This window comes from Convolutriloba macropyga, chromosome 10 (assembly GCF_964194025.1).
Source record: "Convolutriloba macropyga chromosome 10, txConMacr16.3, whole genome shotgun sequence".
Lineage (NCBI taxonomy): Eukaryota > Metazoa > Xenacoelomorpha > Acoela > Convolutidae > Convolutriloba > Convolutriloba macropyga.
This window is the reverse complement of record NC_134477.1, coordinates 20,736,984-20,750,588: the sequence shown is the minus strand read 5'-3', so window position 1 is coordinate 20,750,588 and position 13,605 is coordinate 20,736,984. Positions and strand designations below refer to the sequence as shown.

The 13,605-nt window shown below is 36.8% G+C and overlaps 1 protein-coding gene across 1 annotated transcript in view; it reads right to left on the bottom strand.

Annotated features, from left to right (window-relative positions):
* Positions 1-8,327, bottom strand: part of LOC142348357 (uncharacterized) — a 44,075-nt gene extending 35,748 nt beyond the window's left edge. Inside the window, exon 1 of the mRNA XM_075399676.1 lies at positions 8,233-8,327. Within this exon, the coding sequence (XP_075255791.1) occupies positions 8,233-8,297 (65 nt within the window). The 5' untranslated portion in view covers positions 8,298-8,327. The remainder of the gene's footprint in view (positions 1-8,232) is intronic.
* Between the last annotated feature and the right edge of the window lie 5,278 nt (positions 8,328-13,605).

The window sequence follows — 13,605 nt, the reverse complement described above, 5'->3', positions numbered from 1 at the left end:
CCGTTACTCGCCCTCAACAAGTTCAAAGAAGAAGCACACGACAGCTCCCTCCTATATTATACTGTCTCTTTTCGGCCGGATAAGCACATCGACGGCTGTTTTGACCAGTAAATTTTGCTTTCTTGACTTCAAAATCCGAGAACTGCTCCCCTCCATTATCTTGATTTGAAAAAGAACTCTTGAAGTTTAATGCCACTATATTCTATCCAAAGTCAAATGCAGAAGCGTTTTCATCATTCGTCAATTCCACCTGCAGATCACGTGTCTCTGAAAGTTACAAAAAATTCGTGACCGAACCTCACCTTCTGATTGTGTAACACTTCACACTCCAATTCGCTATTCGGATTTTTTTTGAAAAACACTTCTTTTGCAATAGAAATTTTGCTCTGTCCCACCATCAGTAACTGCTCAATCGCATTTTATAATAATTTGTTTGCTATGAAGGACTCCATCACTTGCAGCACAGGAGAAAATCACTTTCAAATTTTCCCATCAGATTGGAATAATTCAGGCTCTGAGTTTAACAAACTGTTTCTATTGCGATCGGGCTCATTCACCTTCATCTGAACTAAGCCAGAAACCACATAACGCAAGCCAACACCACTTCATCTTGACCATCAACGAAAGCGCTGGGCTTAACTAACTCTTCAGCAGTTGAGTGGCCAATCGTCAAAACATCTTCAATAACTGATTCATCAGCAATCGGTATTTCTGCGTCGATTCTTTAGCATTTTGAAAGTTGCAGGCGGTAGCTGCTGACCCGACGTTCCAAATGAAGGTTTCACTTTTTTTATAGTATTCGCGCTGCCTCCAACAACCACGGCAAGGTTTGATTCCTCGTTTTTATTTTTGTCTGTTTCATCAACAGCGTTTTCTTTCCAAATCTCAACTTTGCCTCAACTGTTATCTTATTTTTGGTATTCGCCTCAAAAGTTTCAGAATTACTGTCGAACAAGCTGTTGTCATCACTACAATCGTCGTCACTAAAAACTGCACCATCCTCCAACTCACTGTTAGCAATTTCCTCGAGTGCTTTGCTTCTCATTTCTGCAACTTTCTTGTTCTTACCAATGTCCCAACGTTCAATGCATCGATCCGTCATTTCCTTGAACTGTTCATCTTCAGATTTAGTTTTTGCCGTAATCTGCTCTTCCATTTCGCCGTCAAAATTGAAATTGCGACTGCCATTAATGACGTTTGAATCAGCGATAATCTCCACTCCGGACAATCTGTCAGTCCTCTTTGAAATGCTTTTTTGCCTCCCGTCTATGACCTTCGGCTTCTCTTTAAGCACTGCTTTTACTCCAAAACCAATAGCATTTGTGGTAGACCAACGTTTAGTCGAAGAACTTTTTGCTGGACTTTTGTTCATAGCTGATTTGACAATAACACCAGTTGAAACTCGTTCCACTTTTTCTATTTTTCGGGTCGCTCTTTTTCCCGCTAACTCTTTTATGTCAACATCGTCACTTTGAAACATTGGTTTGCCAGCTTCACACTGTAAAGCCACTTTCCCATTTTCCTCCTTTTCTATCAAATATCTCTCGAAGGCGTCTTCATACATGTTTGGAAAATTGGACGGTCTCAAGTCAAACAAATACAAAGTTTCTTGATGAGTCCACGCACGATACTTTTGATCGGATTTCCAAAATTCATGCAATTAATATAAAGCATCAAGAGCCCAACCACGCAAAATTCTCTGGCAAATATCTCTTGACGTCTTCTTCTGACCACATGAACACTTCACAGACATCCAAATAATACTCACGCCAATCCTCCCAAATTTCATATCCAGGCGAAAGAAAACGTTTTATGAACCCGAACCCTGCCATTATCCTCAAAATTCTGCACTGTCCTCTGGGGCTTCAAGTTCTGCTGCTAATTTTCTCAGCTCTTCTTCCTGTCTCTGTCTGAGATATCTCCTCAATCTATCTGCTCGGGTACTTCCACTACTACGCTGAGATAGAATCCTCATCCCAAAAAAATCACTGACTGGCCTCCAAAATAACCGTTTCTCGAAAGTAACTGTTTCTGTTGCTTGATTTCCCCCTCTCTTCTCTGTTCCACAGAAATTTTTATTTATTTCTGACTATTGTTAACCTGTTGATCGACTTGCTTTGCGTCAAAAGTTGACAGCTTTGAGCAGTTGTTGCAAGTCTGTCAGATTTTTTTTCACACTCGCGTCGTATTCAAATTTTCTGAATAACTCCCTTTCTAACAAAAGAGCCCACTGTAGAATTTTTCATTTCTGCCGTTAGAAGGCTTCTAGTTGAGAACCGGCCATCGCCCAAAACTCTATCAAAGTTCTGAAAGTTTTGATTGGTGGTTCTTCTTGTTACAGGGAGCGTACTTTATTGTCCCCAAAAGAAGTTGGTCTCTCGGCTATTTGAAAACTCCGCACTTGATAATTGAATTAAAAATCAAAACATGTAATACCGGCAACAAGTAATGTTATAGCCAGAGAAAAAAATTGGGTAAGTTTAACAATCAAAAGAAATGTTTCTAATAAAACTATTTAATGGTCTACACTAAATTAAACCAATTCAATCACTCTATCCGCAAGTATCCACAAATGAGTAATTTTACTTCCTATCTGAACTAATTCTATTAATGTTACTGTCAAGAAACTTATAATCTCCGCAATAAGCGATTTTGAATAACTAGCAGTTTCTCTCGCGGCAACTAAGATACTATGTTCTTTCGCAAAGAACTCACCAAAGAACTACAATTTTCACAATCTGAGAACCAGCTGCTCCACGTGAGCGTTCTCTTTCGCTCTCAATTTATACTGACAAACCAATTTTCTTCAGCCTCTTAAGTCTCTCTCTGAGTTTTTTCCTTTTGCCTAGGATACTCATCCTTATCAGTTTTTTTGTCAGCAGAATGTTACTTGTCGTTCCTTTTAGAACATTTTGACCTAGCGCATAAGTGTAATCTTGGGCGTCGAAGTGCAGTCACAAAATACAATTTAGCTGATGTAAATATTTGCTGAGGTTGACCGCAGTTCCGTGGTTTAATTGGTTTGCTAGTTTCAGGATTCAGAAAAACTCATATTTCATGTTGCTCATTCTCTATGCATACATGGTAGTTTTTTTTATGTTTTTACAGCTATGGATATGTATGATTTGTCTTAAGGGTGCTTTACTTCCCATTATGATGTAAAAATGTATGTCTTAATTAGTTTTTAACAAATCCCCAACAGTCACAATGGTAGAAAAGTCAGGGAAACTTTAGACCTTTCTGCTTTTTCCTTTGTAGAATATTCGTTAATATTAATAAATATTAATACTTCAAAACCGAGCAATAGTTATTTTGCGTTGTTCACGTTCGAATGTGGTAGATATTTTCCCTCTGGTAAAAGTGTTGTTTCTTTCATGGAAATACATAAAAAATCAGTTATCGCCTCTTTTTCTGTGGTTTTAAAAGCGAAATAAACGCCTTTGGTTTACAGGAAAGAGCTCGCAATTTTTTTCAATGCGTTTGAAATTGACCCAAGAGTCATCAGTTAAAATTTTTGTTTGATCGGGCTTGAGAATGAAGGACTTTTAGGACTATAGGGGGGGTGGTGAGATTATGGAGGCTTTATTTTTGTAGCAGTTGAGTTTCTATCTATCAGAATTTCCTTCAAACAACCGTTGTATTCTTCTGTTTGCTTTTATTGAGTCTTAGCAAGAGTTCTAACAAGTAATTTGTGCGGTCTCTGTACCACAATTATCAAACCTAATTCATTGCTCATGATTTCTACTGAAAATTTCGGTTTAACACTTTTTGAATTTCTAATACTTTAATTACTGGTTTTTTATGATGATATTGATTCCTTCTTCTGTTAGGTTGCCAACACTAGAGCATTGTTACTTTGTCTTGGCTCAGGTTCCAAGTGCTAAGAATTTCCCAAATTTCCCATAATATACTTGACTGACTGACACAACTTTAAAATCAGAACTCCAAAAACAATCTGAGTTAAATCCCAAGACCTATACCAAATTTCTCCTGCAATTACAAAATCTTATCTGAAAAATATTAAAATTAGTCTTCCTAATAAGGGATTACCGGGTTTGGATCCAAAAAGACTATTGCAATAAAAGGCAAACACTTTTTCAATTCATTTTATTTTCACTACTTTTCTTCATGCATTTCCCTTCGACCACCCTTCTGTTCACTTTAAATTTGCTATAGAACCCGGCCCATTTTGTTGTTGTGCATAGAAGACAAAGATTTGTTGAAATACACTAAAAAGTATCTGTTTTTAATGATCAAATGTTTTTGCTCCGACCATGCGCAAAAAGACAATTGGAAGATCTTTTCATTTTCACATACAATTTCATTGCTTTTACACATAATAAGGGTTTGGCAAATACTTTTATCTCTTTTTCTTGTTTTTCTATTCTGCATGCTGTGGGTAATCATTAGTGGCAAATACATACTTTTCTTGGAGAAATGCAAAAATGGCAGATAAATCCTTGTTTTTTGTTGTTTTTTCTTCCCATTCTTCATGCAGTAATTTCTCTTTCCGTCATTACCCTTTGCACATCAAATCTCCATAAAACACCAAACAGTAATACAAAACCCGTAGCTGCTTATAGGGAATACATACTCAGTTTTATCATACCAAAAATGGTTTTTATGGGTGCATTTTTGGGGTTTGGGCGGAATTCATTAAAAATTATCATTGATTTTCCCAAGCTATTCCAGTCTTTTTATCAGCTAAAATCATACTTGGTTGCTTTCGTTTAATGACCACTGAGTTTCATTCTTACTGTTTCTGACAATTTGATCAGTGTGCGAAGCTAGTCTCCTTTTTGTTTACATAACAAATAGAGATAAATTCCACTCCAACATACATAGATCAAGTCTGTTCCTTTTGCTTACATAGTCAATACGCTCAAGTTTAGCTTATAAACTGCGCAAACTAATTAATAACGCAATATTAGGGCTTCAATGTCATGTACTTTCAACAAGCCTCCATTATAAATTCTACATAAGTTGGCACACCCAATGCGCAAAGCAAGTGGGTCTAATTGCTCCCATGCGCGATCCAGTTTGGCCTGATAGGAGCCGATTTTGGTCTGGACGATCTTTTAACCCCTGTTAGTTCATTTGACTCCTTAGTCATTAGAACTTGACAGGGTTGAGGCATCTCAGCCAGGGTAATGATCACAGGGCTGAGTTTTTATTGCACAGACGGGCTCCTTAATAAATTTCCTTTTTTCAAAAATTGTAGATAATTTCTATATCTGGGTCTATGAAGTAAACCCCCACGGAAAAAACCCCCACTTAACTTTAGATAGGAAATAAACCCCCAGGGAAAATAACCCCCTTTCAAAATTGAATATCGGTCGTGATAAATTGTTCGGTTGTGATAGTTTCATATCGAGTCCCACAGGCCGCTGAGGCATGGCCATGGCCCGCGAGGGATGGCCAAACGCGCTAAATGCGAAGCTCTTTAATAGTAAAGTGGGGTTTATTTCCGTGGGGTTTTTTTCCCTTGGGGTTTATTTCCGTTGGGGGTTCATTTCCGTGGGGGTTTATTTCTGTGGGGGTTTATTTCCGTGTGGGTTTGTTTCCTATCTGGAATGAAGTGTTTTTCTTCCGTGGTATTTTTTCGCGCAACCGCTATATCTTATTTCCATTTTATTGAAACGTCGATTCTAATAATAACCAATTGTAAAAATTTATTCTTTTCGCCCTGATCAAAACACTGGCTCCAGTTTCCAGCAGCAGATACCTTAACACTAAGTTTCCAAAAATAATATCGTAATATGTTGAAAACATGACTCTTTTGAAGACCAGTTCTGAAATAACTTATCACAGATCACGGTTTTTTGTTGGTTCCTCTTACTTTATTATGTATGTCAATTTTATTTTTTTTCATTGTTTGGATAGCCCCTCCTCAAAAAAATTTTTTTTCATATCTCACAGTAGATTAAATTATAATTAACTTGGTAATCATAACTATGGTAATTAATTCAACAGATCAGCAGTTCAATAATTCTAATTTCAACTGTCCATTTCAAATTTGCAATCGTGAAATGTTCGTTTGTATTCTCCCCACTTTGGTCAGGTGGGGAAGGGTTTTAACCCTCGTGATTGAAGGATTTAACAAATTGTGAATGCAGCTGTACTTTCAATTAGATGTCTTTGAGCAAATTCGTTTTTTTTCGGTGATTTCGAAGTTTCTCTGCTAATGTATGCGGACTATGTAAACTGGTAAAATTATCTGAAGTCCCCACTCATTGGGTGACATTTAAACACAGAAGGGCTCCCCTCTCATGAAGTGAGTCCAATAAATTTTCTTCAATTTAATTTTCTGAAATTTGGTAACAATTTTTTGTATTGCTAACAAGTTTTCCTACTGTGACGTTTCTATTTTTTGGCAGAAAATAGAATATTGCTTTATAATTGCGTCTGTTGTGATGTTCAATGGCCATACCCCACGTAATGTAAGTATTTACATTACGTAGCCAAATGCACAATTTGCTTGATTGAGTTTACTCAAAAATGTGAGCATTATCCGCAACCAAGTTTTAAGATTAGATTTACCGTCTTTAGACAAGAGTAAAAACAGGAAAAACTTTTTGTAAAATTTCTCAAATTAAAAATATCCGTCATATTTATTTCCAATTCTTAAATTTTGGCAATTGTGAATAAATGTGACAAAATTTTGTGACGATTATCCACAAATCGACGTGAAATGCTGATATAGGTGACGGAATTTTTTAACTCTTGTCCAAAATTTACCTTGTAACGTTACATGTGTCCACAATAGGCGGAAATTTCTCAAAAACGTACGTTCGGTGACCCTGTTTCAGTCACTTTAAACACCTTGTTCAGGTGTCTTCAAAAAATTATAAAAATTGCGACCAGTAGCACTAAAAAACTAACATAAAATTAAAAGTTTAAAATTTTGATGTATAAATCAATGGAGTGCTTCCACATGGACCAGCCTTCCAAGTTTGTTGGTGCATTTTATTTGCCCCCCCTCACCTCGGACGATCGTATCATATTTTCACACAATTTATTTATTACGTAATGGCAAGTGAATTGTAAAGGGGTGTCATGGCGTACTGGGGACACCCACGGAAACAATCCAAATCAATTTGAAAACTATTAACAAGCTTTAAAATCGCTGTATTTTTTCGGATATCTGAGAAAAACTGGCCATCCAATTTCCAAAAGTCGATTAAGAATAATTGAATTGATGGCAAGCTCCAAAAAGAACATCGAAATTCAACCGAAAATTTTGGACTTTGAAACAACAAAGATACTACAAAGGCCAAAGTGCGTTTTGGTGTTCCAGATTGAATTGTTGAAAACTGTTCGTTATTTGAATTTTATATGACATTAATTTTTGTGTGATTGTTAATTAAAAAAATGGAGTAGGGAACCGACCGACCACTAAAATCTGTACGAAGAAAGCCAGCAAGGACATTTGATTTTTTATTAAAAAAGTTTTGAGGTGCACTCTGTTTGAGTTTGTAAAAGCCAGAGTTAAGAAACTCTTAAGATCAAACTAAAAACGTCACTGCAGTTTAATTTTGGCACGAAAAGCAAATGGGAATCCAGAAAATATGGCCGGTTTTTACAATAACTATTGTTATAATGACTATTTGTAAGAAGAATCTTCAAAAACTGTCATTTCCCGGGTTGAGAAATTGCGACGAAATCGAAGCAAGAACTGTCGTTTTTGGTCGACTTTTGTCGATTTCGTCGGTTTTTTATGTAGGAAATGTCGATTATCCACGTTTTCGTCGGTATTGTCGGTATTTGATGTAAGAAGTGTCGATTAGCGTAGTTTTCGTCGGTATTGTCGGTTTTGGCAGTAAGAAGTGTCGATTATCGTCGTTTTTTGTCGGTATTGTCAGTCTCAATTTCTTTTAAATACAAAAGAAATAGAGTAAAACGAAGTGACAAGTGGTGCAGTGGAGGAGAAGGTGGCTAGTAATATAGGGGTGCAAGGTTCGAATGCTGGCAGGGACTGTCCGGATTGTGAGATTTTTAGAATGGCAAAAACCGACGATTCTTACGTTAAAATACCGACGAAAACCGATCAAAACGACGAAAAAAACGTAAGTGCTTTGATCGGTTTTGGCGAAGTAAAAGCGACGAAAACCGACGATTTCTTATGTTTAAATCCGAAGAATTTCTCAACACGGGTTGGCACAATTTTTGACCACGTTTGACTGTTGTAAACTTGGAAATTAGCACTTGGAATTCGGCTCAAAGGGCCTTCACCTCTTCTCAGTCATGGCGTCAGCTCGTCTCACGGAAGTTTGCACGAACAAGATCCAGTAATCCATTATTCTCTACGTGCAGAATCTTCTCCACTACCGCCCCTTAGTATCTTAGGCACTATATATAAAACATTCAGGTTTTCAAAATACACAATATTTCATTTATAAAATTTCATATATATATATATATATATATATATATATATATATTATATATATATATATATATATATATATATATATATATATATATGTGTGTGTGTGTGTGTGTGTGTGTGTGTGTGTGTGTGTGCGTACGTGTTTGTGTGTGTGTGTGTGTGTGTGTGTGTGTGTGTGTGTGTGTGTGTGCAATTGGTCAGAATACGAATATGAATTGGTCACAAATGGTCCCACAAATTGGATGAGAAAACAGCGGAGTCCAAACAAAGAGAGTTTAATTGAAATAACAGAGGAGAAAAATGAGTAAATTTTTTTTGCTCTGTTATAAAAAACTTTCAGCATGAATAAGAAACAAGCTGTTGTTCTTGTTTCTTGTTTTGACTTTCCTTCTTGGTATCGACCTAAGGACTTTTTTTCATGTACGGCAGTGAAATTCGTAGACATCTGCAAAAATTTCAACAAATTTTTCTCCGAGTAAAAAGACCAACAGTAACCCAAAATAGCAACTTTAAAGTTAGAACCTATAGCATTAATATTGTTTTTTTTTGTTGTGTCTATTTTCAGGCTCTCATTCGAATATGCTTTGAATATTTTATGTCTGTTTTTGTAATTACTTATTCCCTCTTACTTTCGAAAGAAAACTTTCTTATTTCAGTTCTTTCAGGACCATTCTCCATTACAAATCGAAAAATGATTGCAAATACGCGTTTTTGCAATGAAATTTGTCTCGATTGTTTCCCTCTCAGTGCGAATGCTGGAATTTTCAATGACAGCACGGAGACGAGAGCGAGTTAGCTTCATTTCAAGCAACACCACTGTAATTATAAATTGTTATTGTTCAAAATTAATGTTATAATTATTAATAAATTTTACTATTTTACTATTATTATTATTATTATTATTATTATTATTTTTATTATTATTATTATTATTATTATTATTATTATTATTATTATTATTATTTTTATTATTATTATTATTATTATTATTATTTCTATTATTATTATTATTATTATTATTATTATTATTATTATTATTATTATTATTATTATTATTATTATTATTATTATTATTATTATTATTATTATTATTATTATTATTATTATTATTATTATTATTATTATTATTGTGATGGAGTGGAATTTCGTTCTCCTTATGGAGTGAACTTTCTTGTATTTTTTGCTGTGGTTGATATTGGTAGATGATGAATTCGATTTTTAACGGAGGTTCTACTTTAGGTCGAGGACTATTTACAGGGGAAAGCACAGGCCTAACTCTGTATGATTGCTCAATGTTGGCGGTGAAAAGATCAACGTAAGAACGTTTAATTAGAGCCACGAAAGTGTAACCGTTATCTAGCTTAACTATTTATCGTCTGCGCTATCACATCTCAAAATGCGCAAATCAATATTGGTAAATGATGAATTCGATTTCTAATGGAGGTTCTACTTTAGGTCGAGGACTATTTACAGGGGAAAGCACAGGCCTAACTCTGTATGATTGCTCAATGTTGGCGGTGAAAAGATCAACGTAAGAACGTTTAATTAGAGCCACGAAAGTGTAACCGTTATCTAGCTTAACTATTTATCGTCTGCGCATTCACATCTCTTAGCAGACAAAATGTTAAGTACTGGTCTAATCAATTAGGACGTAAGCGAAAAGAACTATGGGGAGCATGGGGGTATTTTGCCTGATGATAGGCGGCGCTTTGTCGTCCTCGGGGTGCCTGGTGATGTTGTTTCAGATGCCGCCTTCCTTTTGGATAGGCGTTTGGGCTGTTGTTTGTGCTGACTGACTTGCGCAATGTTTTTTTTTACTTTGTCTTAAGTCAACCTTGATAAATCAGATTGTCCTTGCTCATTTTGTGTGTTACGGGCGGCGTTGTTGCGGGCTTCTAAACAGAACTTTCTTATTTTTTCTTTGTTACGTTTACACTCTCCGACATTTTGCACAATACCATGTGTATAAGTCAAGATTTTGTTTCTGTTGCTCTTGGCTATGTTTCTGTTACTATTGCTATGTCATTTTATTCTAATGGTTGTGTTTTTTTTATTAAAGGTGTTTCGACAGTGACTGTGTGTGATGTGTAATTTGTTATGGTTCCATCTGGATTTATAATCCATTTTGGTGCAAGTGTTGGTCATGATTCTTTTGTTTTACGTGCAATGCTTCTACGTGCGACATTACGTTTGTCAACTACTGTCTGAGTTGTTATATCCCCTAGTGTGAAATGGATCTCGGACGGTGTGATCGAACGTGGTGAAGGGACTCGGAGCGGCCGGTTGTCTGATTCGTTGCTTTCAATGTTGACTGGGGTCTGGGCTTCTAATTCACGGTACTGTGTTCACGTTGTCCTCGGACACGCCGTCGTGGCGCCACATTTCTTCGTGTGTGAGCACATCATGTTTCAGAAGTTTTTGTGAGAAGGGTTAGTGACTATATTAGATACTTCTCTGTTTGGTTTTCTACCAAAGTATGCCTCAAAAGGGCTTATCTGTTTTGTTGCGTTTGGGATAAGTCTGATGTTCTCGATTATTTGCGCGAGTCTTTTGCTTAATGATCTTTGGGAACAGTTGGGGTCAAAGTCTAGTTCCGCTAATCTGCGTTTTGTTGTCTGTAATAATCTTTCTAACACGCCAGTACCTCTGTGGTTTCCAGCTGGAGCTAGGATTAATTTTTTTATGTTTTTTGTGCAAAATAATTCGAACTCTCTTGCCTTGATAGCTTGGGCTTGATAACCACGGATTAATCAAGGCATGCTGTGTACCTTGCAATAACTACTAGGTAATCTATTGCGGTTTTGGTGTCGCAGTTTTTGAAAACTTAAGCATGGTGGTATCTAGAGAGTCTGTCCACCGTTACTAGAATATAGTTTGCTGGCACGTTATCTTTGAATGGGATGGGTCACGCGAAGTCCATTTGAAATTCTTCATTAGGTTCAGAGAGGCGAGAACTTTTCCTATTTGTTCTTTCGGATTTATTGGTTTTAGGTTTTTACCTCTGTCTATGCAATGACGACATCCCTGAGCCCGGGCCACTTTGTTGTAAGGTATATGGGAATACCATATAAGTCTCGCTAGGGTCCACATCTCTGCCTGTCCTGGATGTTTATTATGAGTTTGTTGTCATAAAATAATCATCCAGTTGGAGAAACTGATAAGTCTCTTCTAATGCGGTAATAGAGTGAGTCAATGACCTTTAATTTCTCCCACTTGCCGTTTTTGATGAATTCAATAATGGGGGTAAGCTCCTTTTTCGATAATTGTCCAAAACGTTCCTTGTTGAAGACATGGCTGAGGTTTTCTCTATAAAAAGGGGTGAGGGATTCGTCGTCGACAGAGAATAACCTTTCGTGTTTCAATAAATCTAGGAGATCTAAACCCTTTCCTTTATTGGAAGTTGAATCAGTTTGGTTGGCAACAGAATTAAAGTTTTTTGTGTTGGACTTGTCCATATTGATCGTAAATTTTTTATTTGGGGCTATGAAAAGTTTCTTAATGGGAATTTGGAAAGTGTCTTTTAAAAAATTTGCGCGTGCTGTAATTGCGACTAATTTAGCGTTAGATGGAGTGTTTTGTATGGATAATTTTGAATTGTGAATAGAAAAGAGCGACGGAACTGTACGCGGTAAATGGCAGAGGTGGTTGTTTCATTCGTGTGTGCGTGACTTCATTGACGTGCTATTGACGTTATTTTGTTGTTTGTGCTTGTTCGCATCGTTCGAATTAATTGCTTCATATGGAACTGGACTATTGCGTATCAGTGTGTATTTCATTTCGTCAATTGTGTTAGTTACAATGTTTTTATCTCTGATTGAGGGGTGTAGGTTTACCTGATGGGTTTTCAAAAAGGTAATCTGCAAAACCCATATTTTTGCCCGGGATGTGTTCTACCGAGACTTGAAATAGGAGAAGCCTATCTACTCATCTCGTGAGGCGAATTTGATAAGTTTTATTGCCTCTGTTTTCTTTCAGTGCGCTTAGTAGATCTTGATGGTCCGTTTGGAATGTGAAGTGGGCCCCGTGTACGTAATATTTGAAATGATCTAGTGCCCAAACTACTGCTAACAATTCTAGTTCGTTAGTACTATAACGTTGTTCTAGATTGTTTGAGAAGTGACCCGCATATGCAATTGGGTGCCACGAGGAATCTACTGAACCTATTTTTGGTTATTGCTTTGATTGCCAATTTTAATTTTATGTAAGATTCCGCGTGGATTGGTTTCCAATTCAGTTTATATTGTGGTTTGAGGTTGCTCTTTGACAGCACAGGGCGGAATGGTTTGCTTAATGATGCTAAATATGGTGTGAATTTTATCACGTGATGGATGGTCGATGCATCCCATGAATGAGCTTAGATGTTTTAGAGTTTTTGGGATCTCCAATTTGATAAAGGAGTTGCATTTTTTCTGTGTTGGAAATATTTAATTTGGTGGTATTTCGAAACCTAACCATGTGAGGTCCTTTTTGGCGAACTTACATTTTTGTAATTTTATCGCTAGGTTTTCTTTATCTAGAAGATCTAAGTCTGTTAATTTCTTCTTTGTGTTGGCCTTCAATTGGAGTAAATCTGTTTTGGGACACCGGTGCGAATCCAACCACAGAATGGCGAACCGGATTGGCAAATTTCAAGATGGCGGTGATTGCACAACACAGCCTAGAGGTCGATAAAATACTCTAGCTAAAGCCCGCAAAAACAGAGCTATTCCACCCGACCATGCCAAGACTCGAAGATGCATTGAAAACTGAAACAGATGACTATGTGTATGTATGGAATTATATTCCATTGGTTGTGCACCTGTCGACTTTAATGTGTGTATTTCTCTGGTCGAAAGTATGGCAGTCGAGGGATCAAGACAGCGTGAGCAACGAAACAAAAAAAGATGTGTGGACTGGGAAAATAATTGTAGTGCGAATGAAACCAAAGGCCCGACAGTTGAAAGAATCACGTGAGACGAGGCTGATATGAAAGCTAAAAGCTTGAAATAATTATCCGTCGACTGCCGTACTTTTTACCAGAGAAATACACACATTAAAATCGACAGGTGCACAACCATTGGAATATAATTCCATACACATAGTCATCTGTTTCATTTTCGAAAGCATCTTCGAGTGCTGGCATGATCGGTTATAATAGCTCTGTTCCTGCTGACTTCAACCTGAGTTTTTTTATCGACCTCTTGAAATTTGCCATCCATGTTTGCCACTCTGTGGGT